Below are 16,327 nucleotides of genomic sequence, written 5' to 3'. Positions count from 1 at the left end.
TGCATGTGCGTGAAAAAGTCCAGGAGATGTTGTTGGGTAACAGGGATGCCAAACACATCCTTAAGATGAATTTAAGTTTGATATACGGACATGATAAGTGTCATTTGTGTCACATATGGTATTCAAGTAAATCCATGTGCGATATTGTGTGTCATTGATATGCTTTTCTTATCATGAGATCTCTTATACTTATATTTATAAGCAAATATTTGAATTCTAAGACTATATTCGGATAGATATTGGTTCTCTTTCATCATACTTTATTTCTTTGTCTCTGGCTTTTAGATAAAAAACGGACACATGAAAAAGTTACCTACCAATTCTTTTTAATTGTTAATGAGTAGTTTCGCTTATACTCAAATTAAGTAAATACGTGAGGTTGTAAATCTTTTTTTGTCTTTTAGGTCGAATTAGGATCAATATTAAGATTAAAACATATCAGTTGCATAGACAATTATATTGTTTTACATAATATTTACTGCATGTATTTTTTAATATAATGATGTTAATGTTTGTCATAATTACAAGAGTTTCTCGTATATACAAGGGTGTGCATTGTCGTATATAGTTATATTTATTTTTATTTTTAGGTGTAACTAAAACATTGGCAGTACTAAGTGTAAATTAACTTTTTTATCATTGATAAAAATCAGAATACATGCAAGTTAATTTTCTTAATTAAAATTGTTGCTATAATCCGCACCAAATCACCGTCGAGCTCAAAGGGACTAGAGAGAGTAGCCGAGGAGATAAACCGTCTAAAAAACCCTCCAAATCCTCAAAACCCTAGGAGGAGAAGACGGTAGATCCCCATTTCCCTTCTCCCCTCCCCACCTCCCCTCCCGCATTTCCCCCAAGAGGGGAGCAAATGGCGTCGGCGTCGCCCTCCTCGTCGGCTTCCGCGCTCATCCGCCTCCCTGGCCCGACCCATCTGGGCAGCGCCCCACCCCGCGGGTGCCCTCGCAGGCGGCGGCCCCGGCACGCGTCCGTGCGGTGTTCGTTCGCGCCGGTGGAGACGGCGAGGATAAAGGTCGTGGGCGTCGGCGGCGGCGGGAACAACGCCGTCAACCGCATGATCGGCAGCGGCCTCCAGGTAGCGCCGTCCTCCTCGGCTCCTTGCCGTCTTTCTCCGGAATCGGCTTCGTCGGTTGACATATAGATCCATTTGGATTTGGTAGTTCGACTTGTACTCAGGACTAGCTAGCACGTCAATCTACGCATTTGGTTCTGCGGCCTGCCTATGCAATTACGTGATACCATTCGTGATAATATATAGTTCAGCAGCGCCACTCGTGACAATTTATAGTTCATCATATGATGCCCTTTGTTGGGTTATTGAATAACAATGCTGTCGTTTGTGAATATATCATACTTTTGAATTATATCCGCATCTACGAAATACGAAGTCCAGTGCATAGACTAGCCAAAGTCCCTGAATGTCCGTTGCTCGTTTTCTCTAATAGTGATACCTGGATTGTACAATTTTCAGGGCATTGAGTTTTATGCTATAAACACGGATTCCCAGGCACTTTTGAATTCACAGGCGCAGTATCCGCTACAAATCGGGGAGCAGTTAACCCGTGGACTAGGTAATATTTTTTGTTCTCCTCTGAAAAAAACAGCACAAGTGCACAACTAGGAAATGCTCCAAATGTACTATATTTTGTACTGATTTGTCTTCCTGGGAAGAATGTCCTGATATCTGATAGTTGTGTACATTGTATTGTAACCAGATACACATGTCATATAAATCTTAATGGTCCAATAAACCATGTGCTGGAGATGTACACTATACACGCAGAAAATTTCTATCAAAATTAGCAGAATGTCAATTACAATCACATCTTTTACCCATGCATACAGGTACTGGGGGAAATCCTAATTTGGGAGAGCAAGCTGCTGAGGAATCAAAAGAAGCCATAGCCAACGCCCTGAAGGATTCAGATCTTGTTTTTATAACAGCCGGAATGGGAGGGGGCACTGGATCTGGTGCTGCTCCAGTTGTTGCCCAGATATCCAAGGAAGCTGGTTATCTTACTGTTGGAGTTGTCACCTATCCATTCAGTTTTGAAGGGCGCAAACGCTCTCTTCAGGTAAGTATTTGAGCCTTCTCCACCCAAATACAATTACGTGGCCTTACATTCAGTAAACTATTATGGTTAAGCATGATATGTCCATTTTGAGCTATGCATAATTTAAGATGATGGCTCGAACACTTTTTTAATCACTAGTAAGTTAGACCGTGCAGACAATAATACCTGCAGTCTTCTTGTTCTTCAGTTCATAACTAGTGTCCTTATTCCAGCTTGTTTACAATTGTTATAGAGGAGGAGGTTTAAAACAATACTGTTTATTTATTGAACAAATTATTTTTTGTGACACCAGTTATTTTGTTTTTTATCTGTGAAAAATGTCTGAAATGCATGTCAATGTCAACTTATTATTGTTTGCCCTATGTGAACTCATTTTGTTCTGTTGGATGACCCTTTTATTTCTATACTCAGTTGTTCGTAATTTTTTGAAGGCTCTCTCCTCTTTTCAAGTTACTCTTCTTATCTAGCTAAATTTGTTTTGTATCCACTTTAGGCGCTGGAAGCATTGGAGAAGCTGGAAAGGAGTGTAGATACACTGATTGTAATTCCAAATGATCGATTGTTGGATGTTGTTGATGATAATACACCTTTGCAAGATGCATTTCTTCTTGCAGATGATGTCCTTCGTCAGGGTGTGCAAGGAATATCAGATATTATCACTGTAAGTTTTTTGACCTGTCTATGCTACTGCAACTTGTAATCACATAATAATCATAGAAACTTTGCAGATACCTGGACTTGTCAATGTTGATTTTGCTGATGTGAAAGCTGTCATGAAAAACTCTGGAACTGCAATGCTTGGTGTTGGTGTTTCTTCCAGCAAAAATCGGGCACAAGAAGCTGCAGAGCAGGCAACACTTGCACCTTTAATTGGATCGTCTATTGAGGCAGCTACTGGTGTTGTGTATAATATCACTGGTGGAAAGGACATAACTTTGCAGGAAGTGAACAAAGTCTCTCAGGTCCGTGTAGCATTTCTTATTTTCTTTCCTTTGTCTTGAATGGTCATTGAAGAATTCTGGTAGGACAGGAGAATATCGTTATAAGTTGAAAAAACTAGACATACTATTATTCAGGTCATATCCACCATTCAGGGATGCTGGAATTAAGCCTCCTAGGTGATTGATATGCTTTGTTTTGACAGGCGCATTCTTAAAGTAATCATTTGCTCACATTTTGCAGATTGTGACAAGCTTGGCTGATCCTTCCGCAAATATAATTTTCGGGGCTGTTGTTGATGATCGGTACACTGGCGAGATTCATGTGACCATCATTGCCACAGGGTTTCCACAATCCTTTCAGAAGTCCCTTTTGGCCGATCCGAAGGGTGCAAGAATAATGGAGGCCAAAGAAAAAGCAGCGAACCTCGCCCATAAAGCAGTGGCTGCGGCGACGGCACAACCTATCCCCGCCGTCACTTGGTCTAGGAGGCTATTTTCCTGAACACAGAGTCCCGTAGGGAAACTAGGGCTAATACCTTGCGTAGCTGTGATTCTGATTAGGGAATTCCGGAGTTGGTGTCCGCATCGAGCATCTCTGTGTTATTCTTTTTGGATGTGTAAACACTTAACAGTTCCACATAGTGATTAGCTTCAGTCTTATTGCATGATAGTTTTGTTGCATGTATCATTTAGATGAGGTTCAGGTCTTAGGAGGGCAGCACGGTGTGATAGATCACTTGGTATAGGACGCGATTTGCTGGCTATCTATTAAATTTTAATTTACACGTGGATAAACATCTAACGTGCATCATATTACCTAAATTCATATAGATACTAATAAACCTATATACACATGTATATAACATATTTATTTATCTATGAATAAATAAATTTTATCAAAACATGTTATATGACAGAACATTGGAAATGTAGTTTATATTGAGCTACGGGAAAGGCGGACAACCGATGCCGTCCACGCCTCGCTGCCGGGGCTGATGACCAAGCTGTCTTGCCGTTGGCCGTCCTCGCCTCGCAAATGTGCTGGCCGTCTCTGCCTCCTGGTCTCGCGGGGTCCTCGACGCCGGCTGGAGGGCTTCTGCCGTGAACATGTCCCTCTGTGTTACGTGGCGAGTAGTCTTAACTCGTCAGGTGAGATATTTTGCTTTAGCTCAACAAGAGTCATGCTCAAGAAAGCTAGTCACATCTTGCAGAGGATACGTGAGCTTTGTCAAAACAAGGACCCGAGGAGGGCAAAGCTGCGAGCACTCGCCGCGCTAGGAGGCCATCACCCCATGTGTGGTTAGGAAAGAAGGAGAGAGGGGGGTAGGGGGGGGGGGGGTTGGTGGTGCCGAGGCGGAGGAGAGTAGAGAAGCGGTCATCATCATCGCATAGATTAATCATCCGTTGATCTCATCTTCACGCTGCTGGAGCCCCTCGTCTCCTCATACGACTTGATGCCATGAATCTGTCGGGCTTGAAGACAAGGTCACCGTCTGCTTCATCATTGTCCTCTTCCAAATATGCTCACCTCCACTACTCTGGTGCCAACGAAGGGGAACATGGGTGAGTGACGGCGACGGAGGGAACAGGAGGGAGCGGTGACAACGGAGAGGAACTGGAGGGAACAACATATGCGGAGGGGGACAGAGACATATAGGGGAGACAGATGGGAACATGAGAGAGGAGTGGGGAAAGTGATGGACTTGACATGGAATCAAAGAAGGCTGAAATGGAAAATGGTTGTCGGTCTTATTTAGAGTAGTCTCCACTTTAGAAAAAGCGTCTCTAGACATGCCTTCATCTATGTGACACACTGAGTCTACTTGTTCGAGTGGTCTCCACTATGAATGACATTAAGTATATAGACATCTTGTGGTGACCTCATTGAGCGCAGCCGACAGTAATGAGATCTAGTTGAATATCTCATTTATATTCCAAATAAACCGTGATGCTAATTTAGTTTTAGTTCAACGTCAATCGTCAACGGTGATACATACGTAATTCAATAAACACATCACTTGCACGCTAATTTTAAAGATTATATTTCATGGTTTGAGAAAGAGAAGCACTAAGTAAGTTTTTTTGGAAAAACAAATAGTTGTGCAATTTTTCGTCAATTAGCAATAGACGTTTCCTCTATCGTCATTCTCAGTACGGACTAGTTATCTTGTCTGTAATTAAGCTATGCTTTTGTACTTCGTTTATCGACACCTAAACTCTATAATACTTATCTCTAGATTTTTTTAAAGCAAATGTCGGAACAAATTCCATCGTTACGAAATATTCGCTATTATATTATCCTGAGAATTCTATGTTGGGAGGAGCAACAGTAAAGATTTCCACAAGTGAAAAAGTTCACTTGCCCAGCAGCATCACCGGCCCAGCACGGCTGGTCTACCTGGCCCGCTGGCCGTGCACGCCATTCCGTTTTATTGAATGGCCCATAGGCTGGAGCCACACGACCAGCTGATTAGTACCATACCGCTGATTTGGATGGAGAGTGCTAGCTGAGACCTGCATAAAATAAGAGGCAACCAGCTTTTATAAGCAGGCAGCTGCGCAGTGGGCACATAGCGAACTATTCTTTCGCCTTTTACTAAAGAATACCGTGTGCTCGCTGCAAATAGCAGCATACTCAAATTTTTTGAGGGAATCTTCTGTATATAAGGAGAATCCCAACAAATATAAAACAAAATTTAATTTGAATTGTCAAATAATTATGAAATGTCTGCTCAATTTGAGGAAATTTTTGACACAAAATAACTTTCCAAAACAACATATACAAAATTGGAATTTGATTTGAATTTTATTTATTGGGGAAATTTCCAGTAAGAACTGGAGAACCCAAACAAAAATGTGATTCTGCGCTCTTCTCTTCTTGCAGTTCTACATCGATGAGATCTTTTGATTAGCTGGAGTCACTTTGAGATCTAAAAGTAAATGTTAAAGCAGACTATCTTGATAGCAGTGGTACCCGGAGATCTCTTTGATAGATTCAGAATTAGGCTGCAATCTACAGCTGTAGTTCATATCTCAATGGGGTTTAGTCTTGACAACTCCATCCTAGTAAAATGGCTCTTCTGCAATGTACAGCTCCAGTTCGAGATAGTTTTTCTACCAGCCTAGTTCGGACAGCTCGAGAATAGTTCTAGTTTGGACAGCGTAGAACGCCGCCGCGAGGCGAGGGGACAAGCATGGCGGCCGCGCTCCTGCCGGAGACGACGCCGCGTTCTGGCGACGCCGGCCACCCTCCGCACGGCGGCCGAGGAGTCGCAGGGCATCCACGTCGTGCGTGTCTGTCTGCGTCAGCCTCTCCGAGTTCTCTGTGAGTCCTTCCTCCCCTACCTCTCTCGCCCACCACCTGTTCGGTAAAATGCTCCACGCACAAACACTAGCACGCCGAACGCTGACATAGCTAGCACAGTAGTAGCACCCTGCTTCCCACTTAGAACTAGCAGTATGCGTGATGATTTGGTCTGTTCATGTGGGTGACAAGTCCTCAAAACAAAACCATATAATCCTTTTTATTGGATCGTATCTGATCACTGCTACAAATGCGCGGATTTGGTCTTAGCAGCCTACTGCCTATAGATAGGTTCAATATTGATCCTTAATCGTTAAGTGATCAGGTACTAAGGTGCATGTGCAACGCAGCGTTCTCTTTGTCAAGACCAATCCGTTGCGACTTGCGACTTGAAGCCTATGTAGATTATGGGGGTCATTATATAGATGTTTTAGCGAAAAATTCAAATAACATATTTGCAAACAAAACAAAATTTATGCATAAAACTTTTATATACGTGTTCTTAACCATCTAAAAGCAAAAAGCTGAAAAAAAATACTACAATAAAAAATTCAAAATTAACTCTAATTTTAAGTTAAAAATATAAATTTTGGCTTATAAGCAAAAGTAGAAGCGAAGAGATGAGTGTGAAATGCTGGACTGGGGAAACACTCGTTATGACAATTGGATAACAAGAAGAACCCAATTAAGCTGCAGCGGTAAACTCTGTAGGAGTGAAAAGAAAAACTAGCTAAGTGGGCAAGGCCGGGAACGAAGTTGTGGTTCATCAGATAGATGCTAGTCAAGGGAGAAAGGAACAAAGTACATAGAGAATTAGATGTCAGTCATCCATACTGATAAAGAATGTCTCCATGTCCCTATAGATAGATGGTGCATGCAGGAGCACCAACCGACAAAATGCTTATTGTGCATAGAAATCACGATGCAGTCAGGCAAAAACATATCTTGCCTCGTAGTGTGATTGGTGCCATTGATTCAATCAAATAGATTCTGAGCCTTGTTTGATTCCCTAATTTGCTGGTTAATATGGCGACACACATTATTGGATGCCATATTCAGGTCTTATGGTCATGACTTGATCATATCACAAGTAACCACATGCAAGGTGCACGGATTTTGATGTAGCATGGGCTTCAAACTTCTTCAACTACATAACATGGCACCGGGGTCCGGGAATGACTTGACCTAGCTATGTTAGGCTTTTGTATAGCACACTACATAGGCTCGTTTTCATGTCGTCGCTAGCTTGTTAGCTAGGCCGGCTATCAGACCGTAAATCAAGGTGTAATCCAATCGATTCATGACGGAACATAGTAGTCATTAGTCGTTTATGAATGAAATTTACACTCTTTGATGAGCCCTGTTTCCGTCTGATCAGAAGCTACAATTTCTAAACTTGTTTTTTTTCCTTCTCTCCGATAAGCAAAAGATTTTCGGACTTCAACAGGAAATTCAGGAATCAATGAGCAGTCATCAACGAGACAAAAAGTACTAGCTTAACTACCTTACAAATTCAGCATCTCTTGCCTTTTCACTGGAGAAAAATGGCAATGGACCGCTACTTTTGGAGTCACATGGTCTCTGATTAATTAATTTGCAATGACGTTACCTAATGCGTGTTAGTCATTTGTCGCCTTCAGATATAATTAACAGGTCGCATTACTGATAGCACGATTTATATATGTAATATGCTTATCATCATCCCATACTTGATCAGACAGGTAGGACTCACAATTAACTAAGAATTAAAACTAACTGTTAGACTGCATGTATAAATATGCATGATCACCACACTTCACTCTCCACTCCGCACTGCCCACTCATATCCTCTGAATAACAGAGCCTCTGCATTGAGTTAAGAGCTAATCCGTTTGACTAATTTTGTTTGTGCATACAAGTCGTCATAATCAGCATGACAATGGCCATGGCGTCAGTGAAGGGAGAGAACGTTGTTGTATCTGCTGCAGCGGCAGCTCCCCGGATGAAGAAGCTGGCGAGCATGCTTTGCATGAAGGGAGGGAGCGGTGATGGCAGCTATCTCAACAACTCCCAAGCTCAGGTACGTCGTACTACAAAATACAAATACTGCTAATCTTCCAACCACGAGCTTTAATTACCAGAAAGCAGGCACAAATCCTGTGAAATGAACCATTGTATCAGCATACACTAGCTAGCAATGAGATTATGTAACAAAACTATACATTTAACAAGGAAAAAGTTAGGGTTTGAACCCTTGTGCTTTCTCAGTTCAGCCGACTGACAATTTTAGTTAATATGTTAGACATGGCTTTCAGTTACTATTTTACGTGTACAAGAACTCAATTTTCTGAAGGTTTATGTAAACGCTGAGTAATTCACCAACATATTTTCGCCGGTGCATACGAGTCCAGCGGCCGCGACGTCCCCGAGTTCCAGGTCTTCTTCTCAGACCTCCCCAGCAACGACTTCAACACACTGTTCCAGCTGCTCCCGCCGCTCCTCGCGCCGGCGGCCGGCAGCCTCGAGGAGTGCCTGGTCGCAGGCGAAGGCTCGACGGCGACGACACGGCCGTACCTCGCGGCCGGTGTCCCGGGGACGTTCTACGGGCGCCTCTTCCCCGGCGGCTCCATCAACGTGTTCACCTCCACCTTCTCCCTGCACTGGCTCTCGCAGGTGCCGGACGAGGTCAGTGACAGCACGTCGGCGGCGTACAACGGCGGGCGGGTGTTCGTCCACCGCGCCACGGAGGCCACCGCCGCCGCGTACAAGCGCCAGTTCCAGGCCGACCTCGCCCGCTTCCTGCAGTCGCGGGCGCGTGAGCTGAAGCGCGGCGGCGCCATGTTCCTCGCCTGCCTCGGCCGGACCTCCGCCGACCCGGCCGACCAAGGCGGCGCCGGCCTCCTCTTCGGCACGCACTTCCAGGACCCGTGGGGCGATCTCGTCCGGGAGGGCGTGGTGGAGAGGGAGAAGCGGGACAGCTTCAATATCCCGGTGTACGCGCCGAGCCTGCAGGAGTTCCGCGACATGGTGCGCGCGCACGGCGCGTTCGCGATCGACAGGCTCGAGCTGGTGAAGGGAGGGAGTCCGCTGGTCGTGGACCGGCCAGACGACGCGGCGGAGGTCGGCCGCGCCATGGCGAACAGCTGCAAGGCCGTGGCCGGGGTGCTCGTGGACGCGCACATCGGCGAGCGCCGCGGCGCGGTGCTGTTCGAGCGGCTGGAGCGGCGCGCGGCGAGGCACGCGAGGGAGCTCGTGGAGAAGGTGCACTTCTTCCACGTGGTTTGCTCGCTCTCCTTGGCGCCGTAATTAACCGCATCGCAAGCTTTGCTTACCATATTGGTAGTTAAGTTCGCTGAGCCCGTTTTGAGTGGTTACGCACGAATTTGCTGTTACTTTTCTTTCTTTTCCTAAGTCTCGATGAGATGAGTTCTACGTTTGTACTGCACGTGAGCACGTCCACGTGTTAACAGTGATTTGTACCAGTGAGCATGCATATTTGTAACATATTGCTTGATACCATGGCTAAGACCATCCCAACAGATCAGTTATTTCTTTTTTTTTAAAAAAAAATAGAAGATGGAAAGTAAAAGTTAAGCTTCAGCACAAAATATGGAGGATGTCCTATATGTATGATCTGATATACTATTTTGCTATACTATTTTGAGATATGAAGGATAAAATCATTTTAGATGATCATTTAAATGAAGATATGGATGACTAAATTTAGATGAGTGGTTGAGTATGCTATGCAACTATGCGAATTTGATACTCAGGGGGAAAGTCTGGAACTGAAACATGGGAATTTCACAAAAACCTTCTACGGACGAAGCAACTGATCTCACCCTCCCGTGCCTCTGTACATGTATAGTGTGTTGCGGTTTTGTGATTATACAGCATATCTATCTGTCAAGATAGAAGATTCTGCAATCGTTCTGGAAATACCATTTTATTTGAGAAATTTCGTCATAACCGACGGTGAAACATCGTGTCAAACCCGTGCATTTCACTGAACCCAGAGAATGCTCTACTATTTCTAACTCCACAAGCTAAAGGAACAACAGGAAATAACAAAAAGCATGAGTTTACACTAAACGTCTTATTGCACATTGGTCCTCGTACTGCTCAGCCGAATAACGATCGGCTCTTGTTTCGTTCCAGCCGAGCCTCCCTCTGTAAACAATGAGAGAAATGAAGCATGCTCAACTGAAGGAAATAGCATGCAAAGTAAAATGTGGTGATCATTGAGCAAGCATATATAATGAACTACTTGATATTTACATACAAAGAAAACATTCATGTTTAAATGATAAATTTAATTAGGCATTAGTCCAGACAAATAAAAGCAGACTCTTGTAAGTAAAGCTCATCACACCATCTGAATAATGATATATACAAGTTAATTTTACTTGAATAGATTATATATCCGTAACAAATATTATATCTGTTTCTCATCATCGATTCTCTAAAAATTTGCAGTTTACTGAATAGATTATATACTCCGCATCAAATATTTATATTTGTATATCCCACCATTGCTTCTCTACAAGAGATAAGGGCATTTTTTTTTTCAGATTCAGATCTTATTGAGTCTGTTTGAGAGAGATCTAACATGAGTTCAATCATCAATTTGAACAACTCTGATGCCAGCATATTACAGTTCATGTGTTTCGACAAATTATCATCACAAATAAGAACACAAGCACTACAACTGCTTGAGGATGCTATGAAATAAAGAAAATTGGTTAACTCAGGAAGAAACGGGGAGACAGGAAAGGTGGAAAGTCCGGAGGTTCAGATAGAAAGGCAGAAATGCTAGGCTACCTAATTCAACTATGGGGCAATAAGCTCATGGACTTGTGGTAAGTTTGAAATGGGTTTGTTAACTAATTACTGTAATTATCTGCTTTTATGGTTCAAATAATAATTTAGCACCTGAGGAGAGAGGATGTGCAAATATAGTTGATAATTCTGTACTAGTTTAGGAGCATCCTGTACAGTGATATTGGATTATTAGCACCGCATGAAAGGAGGGAAATTAAGAAAAAGCATTGGTAAGATGCGATAAAACACGACCATAGTTGCAAAGCAGGGGTCTGCAACAGGAATACAATTTCCAACCACTTTGCTGGCAAACAATAACTACTGATGTTAATTTCAAGAATGAACAACGGTACACTCATGGACGGTCACCAATGTACTTGTACGGTGAACTGAACGATAGTGTGGCACTGGTTATCCTACAGATGCATAATTTCCTAAACAGTTTATCTTCCCAAAATCATGTAGGAACATGGAGAGCATATATTCAGTGATATTGGCACCACAGGAACAGTGCAACTTAAGGGGAATAAGCATAGAGGAACAGGACGGTATGGTGACTATAGCATTGATGTGGCAATCACTAATCAGGGTCATCTTTGGCCAAGCTATGACAAAAGTTGTAAATTTCTAATTTAGGATGCACCAAAAGTGCTCTTTAAGGTATTTGGCCAGACAAAACAACTCCTATTCAGCAACGGAAGAGAACAAAAACATAATTGCTTGGCCTGTACAGGCTATTGAAGTAGTAAATTATACAGTATCATCACAACCCACTAAAAAGAGAAAACATGTTTTTTTTTTTTTTGGGAAATAGGAGAACAGCATACCTCTCTCTTTTTGCACTCCTTATAATCGTCAAACTGCTGCTGGCACTTGCTCTTGTCTTGGTTGGCTTCCAAACCTGCAGCGCCCACAGGAACGGAATCATCAACCAACCAACCAACCATACACGGATGCAGCTCTCCACGACGACTGTGACGAGGGTCAAGGAGGCGACGAGGAGATGGGGGATAGTTAGATCAGGATTAGGACGGAGGCATCATACACTTGAGGGATGCGGTGTACTGGGGGAAGCAGTCGGAGTCGGCGATCCTGGCGGCGCTGGGGTACGGCGGGGACGCCGCCGCCGGCGAGGACGCGCGGTGGGTGGGGGGCGCCGTGGCCGCCTTCGCCGTCGTCGCCATGGCGTCGTGTTCCTCTTCCTCTCGCCTCTCCCCCCGCTCGTTGCTGGGCTTTGGATTCCAGAGGACGCTTAACAATCTACAGTAATGGGCGAAAATATCTCCACACCTTGGGCCGTGATGAAGGCCTTCTAGTAGGCAACTCAGTTTGGGCCGGATGATATGGGCCAATACTTGCAGGACAGCGTGGTGTCCGGCCCAACTCAGTTTGGAAAGTTTAGTCCTACGAAGGTTTAGCTTATGCTTATAAGCCAAAATTCGAATTTTAAAATTTAATTTTAGAGTTAATTTTATGTTTTTTCTTTTTAAAGTACCTGTGTATAAATGTTGTTAATAATCCATACAAATATACATAACCAGGCGAAACTACCATGTAGATGACACTAGAAGTACTTAGCAACTGGCTAGGATCTGTCCGGGTGGCCATCTGCAGAAAATCAACCTTAATGTTTAAAAAATCATATAGAATATAGAAAAAAATATAGATGTTCTACGATGCTCTTTACTAGTAGTATAATTAATCTATATTGTTTATTTTCTCTAATATTAATAGGTCAGATCTATTTATACTATCACATCACCTGGTACTGTAATTTTTTTCTATTGGCAGTAAAATTTTAAATTGATTATCGAGTTTCTTTCAGCCGACAATAATACTGTAGTAAATACTTCCAAGTTCCAATAGAGAATACTGTAGCCAAGCTCTTAGAAAATGGTTTTCAGAAAAAAGGAAAAAAAATAATCAATGAGCGTAAGCACCTCCAAATTCCGATTGACATTATTTTCAACAATTTGAAACCATCTCCAGCAAGGCTACTAAGGCAGTGTGTTCAAGATGTAACGATATGGACAGAACTCTTTAAAATAGAAGATCGCTTTGTAACCTCCCATTGGAAGGATGTATTATACCGAGCTGTAGAAAATACGGTAAATATACCTTCTACTTAATCCGTTCTAATTTAAATGCAGGTGGGGAATCTCTCCCCCGGTGAAAATTCAAAAAAAATTCCGATTGACATTCAGTGCCTCCTGTGTCCTGATTTTATCGTCTAGCCATCATACTGCGTACCACCAGTGGATCATAGATAATTACGGAGTACTTGTTTGTTGATTACTGAAGCTGAATTGGAAGCAGATTGCGAAAGCGAGAGCCGTGACATCTTCATACTGTGAACTTTCGTCGAAGAAGAGGAGATTTTGGGTTCGACTGAAGTAAATTACTCCTGAGTTGCTCACCATCTCATCTAATTGATAAGGTGTAAGCTGGAATTAAAAAAATGAAAGGGTTATCCTAATGACGAGGCAAGTCTTCAACAAGTATTAAACTTTAAGACCTTGACGACAATAATTTCGAAGTCTTGTGCAACTTGGTCACTTGTTTAACAAAAGTTTTCTGCGGCCATTGGCTCCTACACATATAAACGTCATTCGGCCACAGCAATGAAACATCTCGTCCTGTTCTTTTTTCACCAAACGTCTCGTCCTGTTCGTCTTCTCCAATGTGCCCTACGAACGGAAAGCTGCACCTGGATAATGGCAGAACCGCCTACCATTTCCAGCCTGCCAAGTTCTGGCAGAATGGTATGTTGTTATGTACAACCTACGGTTATTTTGCTATCGTTGGTTGCTTCAATCACGGCAAAGATTGTAACTTTTACCATTTTGCCGATCATGTTTGGATCTCTGAATTTGAATGGACGCTGAACCGCTGGCGAAACTGAACAGATCCAAATGGTACGAGTTCTCCTCTTCCTTCTCCCAGAAATGATGCAGCAATGGTGATCACCAGCATAATTTGATCAGCTCAGTTTGCCCAGCAATGGCGGCTGACCATGAGCAACTCGGGAGTGACAGTTATTTTTCCGTTGAAATGGCAGGGCCTCTGTACCACAACGGCTTGTACCACTTCTTCTTCCAGTACAACCCGCACGGCCCGCTCTGGGACACCGGCAAGCTCTCCTGGGGCCACTCCGTCTCCGGCGACCTCGTGAACTGGGCCTTCCTCGGCACGGCGCTCGACCCCACCGACCCGTTCGACGTCAACGGATGCTGGTCGGGCTCCGCCACCGTCCTCCCCGGCGGCCGCCCCGCCTTCCTCTACACCGGCAGGGACGCCGACGGCGTTCAGGTGCAGAACGTGGCCTTCGCCAAGAACCCGCTCGACCCGCTCCTCCGCGAGTGGGAGAAGCCTAGCTGCAACCCGGTCGTCGCTATCCCCGCCGACGTCACCAACAACAACTTCCGCGACCCCACGACGGCGTGGCTCGGCCGGGACGGCCTGTGGAGGATGGCCGTCGCCGCCGAGGTCGGCGGCGCGGGCTCCGCTCTGGTCTACCGGAGCGCCGACTTCCTCCGCTGGGAGCGGAACGCCGCGCCGATGCACTCGTCGGCGGCCGTCCCCGTCCTGGAGTGCCCGGACTTCTTTCCGGTGGTGGAGCACGGCTCCGAGGGTCTCGACGCGTCGGCGAACGGCGCCGGGGTGAAGCACGTGCTCAAGCTCAGCGAGTTCGACACGCATCAGGACTTCTACATGGTGGGGCGGTACGCCGACGAGGAGGACACCTTCTCGCCGGAGGAGAGCGAGCGCGGGGACAACTGCCGGAGCTGGCGCTGCATCGACTACGGGCAGGCGTACGCCGCCAAGTCGTTCTTCGACGCGCGCCGGCAGCGGCGGGTGCAGTGGCTGTGGGTCAACGAGTACGACACCAAGGTCGACGACGTCGCCAAGGGCTGGGCCGGCGTTCAGGTCACCGCCCGACGCCCATGCATGCCGGCGATGCGACCATCAGTACTCTGACGCGATGGACTGGCCATCTTGCTGCATGCCGTGCTGATCAGCTTCCATGTGCAGGCGTTCCCGAGGAAGGTGTGGCTGGACAGCGACGGGAAGCAGCTGCTGCAGTGGCCCGTCGACGAGATCGAGACGCTGAGGACGAAGCGTGTCGGGCTACAGGGCACGGAGGTGAAGGCCGGTGGCCTGCACGAGATCGCCGGCATCGCGACCTCCCAGGCCGACGTCGAGGTCGTTTTCGAGATCCCAAACCTCAAGGAGGAGGCCGAGAGCTTCGACCCGGAGTGGCTGGATCCCCACAAGCTATGCAAGGAGAAGGGCGCCGCCTTCGCGCACGGCGGCGTCGGCCCGTTCGGGCTCATCATCATGGCCTCCGGCGACCTGCAGGAGCAAACCGCCGTCTTCTTCAGAGTGTTCAGGCACCATGGAAAGTACAAAGTTTTCATGTGCACGGACCTCTCAAGGTACGTACTTGCACTCCTCCAATGGAAGCTAATTAATTACTCCGAAACTTATAATTTCGTGATCCAAACATTATAAAATTTTGTCCAAATTTCGGTGAAAACGACATACTTGTAGGTCATCTACGAGAGAAGATGTGTACAAAGACGCTTACGGAGGATTCGTGGATGTCGACATAGAGAAGGACAAGAGCATATCACTCAGAACACTGGTAGTAATTCTGTCACAAACAGCTTAATTCTTCAGTACTAAAGTTTGCATTAACTGATTGATGATCATATGGAACGAAAATTCAGATTGATCACTCGATGATTGAGAGCTTCGGCGGCAATGGACGAGCGTGCATCACGACACGGGTGTACCCTGAACACGTAGCAACAAGCAGCAGTCACCTGTATGTGTTCAACAATGGATCGGGCACTGTGAATGTGTCCAAACTCGAGGCCTGGGAGTTGGCCACGGCGAACGTGAATGTTGCAGATGCTGACTTGGCTGCATTGGACGCAATACGCGTAGCTGATGGAACCTGTCAGGATGCAGTTGCTGTGTAGTATGATCAATGGCCACTGTGTTTGCTGATCGATTTACTATCATTTATCTCTGATTAATCATGAGATAAGGTCTGTTGCGCCTTGCCTGTATAGAGGCTTATTATCAAGAGAAATAAAATAAAGGTTGCGTATGAAAAATGTTCAGCAATAAAACATTGGTTGCTTTACAAGGCGGATGAATCTCAGTCTCTCTGTTTTCGTTAT

The 16,327-nt window shown here is 45.1% G+C and overlaps 4 protein-coding genes and 1 non-coding gene across 5 annotated transcripts; 4 read left to right on the top strand and 1 right to left on the bottom strand.

Annotated features, from left to right (window-relative positions):
- Positions 1 to 751: 751 nt before the first annotated feature.
- LOC102702370 (cell division protein FtsZ homolog 1, chloroplastic) lies at positions 752 to 3,743 on the top strand. The gene is made up of 6 exons (XM_006652911.3): positions 752 to 1,093; positions 1,490 to 1,589; positions 1,864 to 2,093; positions 2,587 to 2,754; positions 2,822 to 3,055; positions 3,276 to 3,743. The coding sequence occupies exons 1-6, from the start codon at positions 869 to 871 to the stop codon at positions 3,534 to 3,536; spliced, it is 1,218 nt and encodes a 405-aa protein (XP_006652974.1). The 5' UTR covers positions 752 to 868; the 3' UTR covers positions 3,537 to 3,743.
- A 1,844-nt stretch (positions 3,744 to 5,587) lies between these two features.
- On the top strand, positions 5,588 to 5,708 carry LOC121054316. Its single transcript, XR_005811720.1, has one exon. It is a non-coding gene; the product is annotated as a U5 spliceosomal RNA (small nuclear RNA).
- A 628-nt stretch (positions 5,709 to 6,336) lies between these two features.
- On the top strand, positions 6,337 to 9,912 carry LOC102702090 (indole-3-acetate O-methyltransferase 1). Its single transcript, XM_015836395.2, has 3 exons — positions 6,337 to 6,359; positions 8,237 to 8,397; positions 8,729 to 9,912. Exons 2-3 carry the CDS (start codon positions 8,366 to 8,368, stop codon positions 9,621 to 9,623), a joined length of 927 nt encoding a protein of 308 aa, XP_015691881.2. The 5' UTR covers positions 6,337 to 6,359; positions 8,237 to 8,365; the 3' UTR covers positions 9,624 to 9,912.
- A 324-nt stretch (positions 9,913 to 10,236) lies between these two features.
- Positions 10,237 to 12,390, bottom strand: LOC102701814. The gene is made up of 3 exons (XM_015836328.2): positions 12,184 to 12,390; positions 11,966 to 12,039; positions 10,237 to 10,487 (listed from the first exon to the last, which is right to left on the bottom strand). The coding sequence occupies exons 1-3, from the start codon at positions 12,320 to 12,322 to the stop codon at positions 10,440 to 10,442; spliced, it is 261 nt and encodes an 86-aa protein (XP_015691814.1). The 5' UTR covers positions 12,323 to 12,390; the 3' UTR covers positions 10,237 to 10,439.
- Positions 12,391 to 13,739: 1,349 nt separating this feature from the next.
- LOC102701350 (beta-fructofuranosidase, insoluble isoenzyme 5) lies at positions 13,740 to 16,295 on the top strand. Its single transcript, XM_006652909.2, has 6 exons — positions 13,740 to 13,900; positions 14,045 to 14,053; positions 14,197 to 15,065; positions 15,171 to 15,574; positions 15,690 to 15,783; positions 15,869 to 16,295. The coding sequence occupies exons 1-6, from the start codon at positions 13,819 to 13,821 to the stop codon at positions 16,121 to 16,123; spliced, it is 1,713 nt and encodes a 570-aa protein (XP_006652972.2). The 5' UTR covers positions 13,740 to 13,818; the 3' UTR covers positions 16,124 to 16,295.
- The last annotated feature ends 32 nt before the right edge of the window (positions 16,296 to 16,327 follow it).

The sequence above is a fragment of the Oryza brachyantha genome, chromosome 4 (genome assembly GCF_000231095.2).
Source record: "Oryza brachyantha chromosome 4, ObraRS2, whole genome shotgun sequence".
Classification (NCBI taxonomy): Eukaryota; Viridiplantae; Streptophyta; class Magnoliopsida; order Poales; family Poaceae; genus Oryza; species Oryza brachyantha.
Note: the sequence above shows the minus strand (reverse complement) of the source record. Positions and strands in the feature narration are given on the sequence as shown.

What these genes read in the sequence shown, in the direction of transcription:
- LOC102702090 (XM_015836395.2), top strand. Translation starts at nt 8,366, where the DNA reads ATGGCAGCTATCTCAACAACTCCCAAGCTCAG. An exon ending in TCAACAACTCCCAAGCTCAG is followed by an intron (nt 8,398 to 8,728) that starts GTACGTCGTACT and finishes ATACGAGTCCAG; the next exon opens with CGGCCGCGACGTCCCCGAGT.
- LOC102701814 (XM_015836328.2), bottom strand. Translation starts at nt 12,322, where the DNA reads ATGGCGACGACGGCGAAGGCGGCCACGGCGCCCCCCACCCACCGCGCG. An exon ending in GTACACCGCATCCCTCAAGT is followed by an intron (nt 12,040 to 12,183) that starts GTATGATGCCTC and finishes TGGGCGCTGCAG; the next exon opens with GTTTGGAAGCCAACCAAGAC. An exon ending in AGGAGTGCAAAAAGAGAGAG is followed by an intron (nt 10,488 to 11,965) that starts GTATGCTGTTCT and finishes CATTGTTTACAG; the next exon opens with AGGGAGGCTCGGCTGGAACG.
- LOC102701350 (XM_006652909.2), top strand. Translation starts at nt 13,819, where the DNA reads ATGTGCCCTACGAACGGAAAGCTGCACCTGGATAATGGCAGAACCGCC. An exon ending in AGGGCTGGGCCGGCGTTCAG is followed by an intron (nt 15,066 to 15,170) that starts GTCACCGCCCGA and finishes TTCCATGTGCAG; the next exon opens with GCGTTCCCGAGGAAGGTGTG. An exon ending in GCATATCACTCAGAACACTG is followed by an intron (nt 15,784 to 15,868) that starts GTAGTAATTCTG and finishes ACGAAAATTCAG; the next exon opens with ATTGATCACTCGATGATTGA.
- LOC102702370 (XM_006652911.3), top strand. Translation starts at nt 869, where the DNA reads ATGGCGTCGGCGTCGCCCTCCTCGTCGGCTTCCGCGCTCATCCGCCTC. An exon ending in TGATCGGCAGCGGCCTCCAG is followed by an intron (nt 1,094 to 1,489) that starts GTAGCGCCGTCC and finishes TACAATTTTCAG; the next exon opens with GGCATTGAGTTTTATGCTAT. An exon ending in GAATATCAGATATTATCACT is followed by an intron (nt 2,755 to 2,821) that starts GTAAGTTTTTTG and finishes GAAACTTTGCAG; the next exon opens with ATACCTGGACTTGTCAATGT.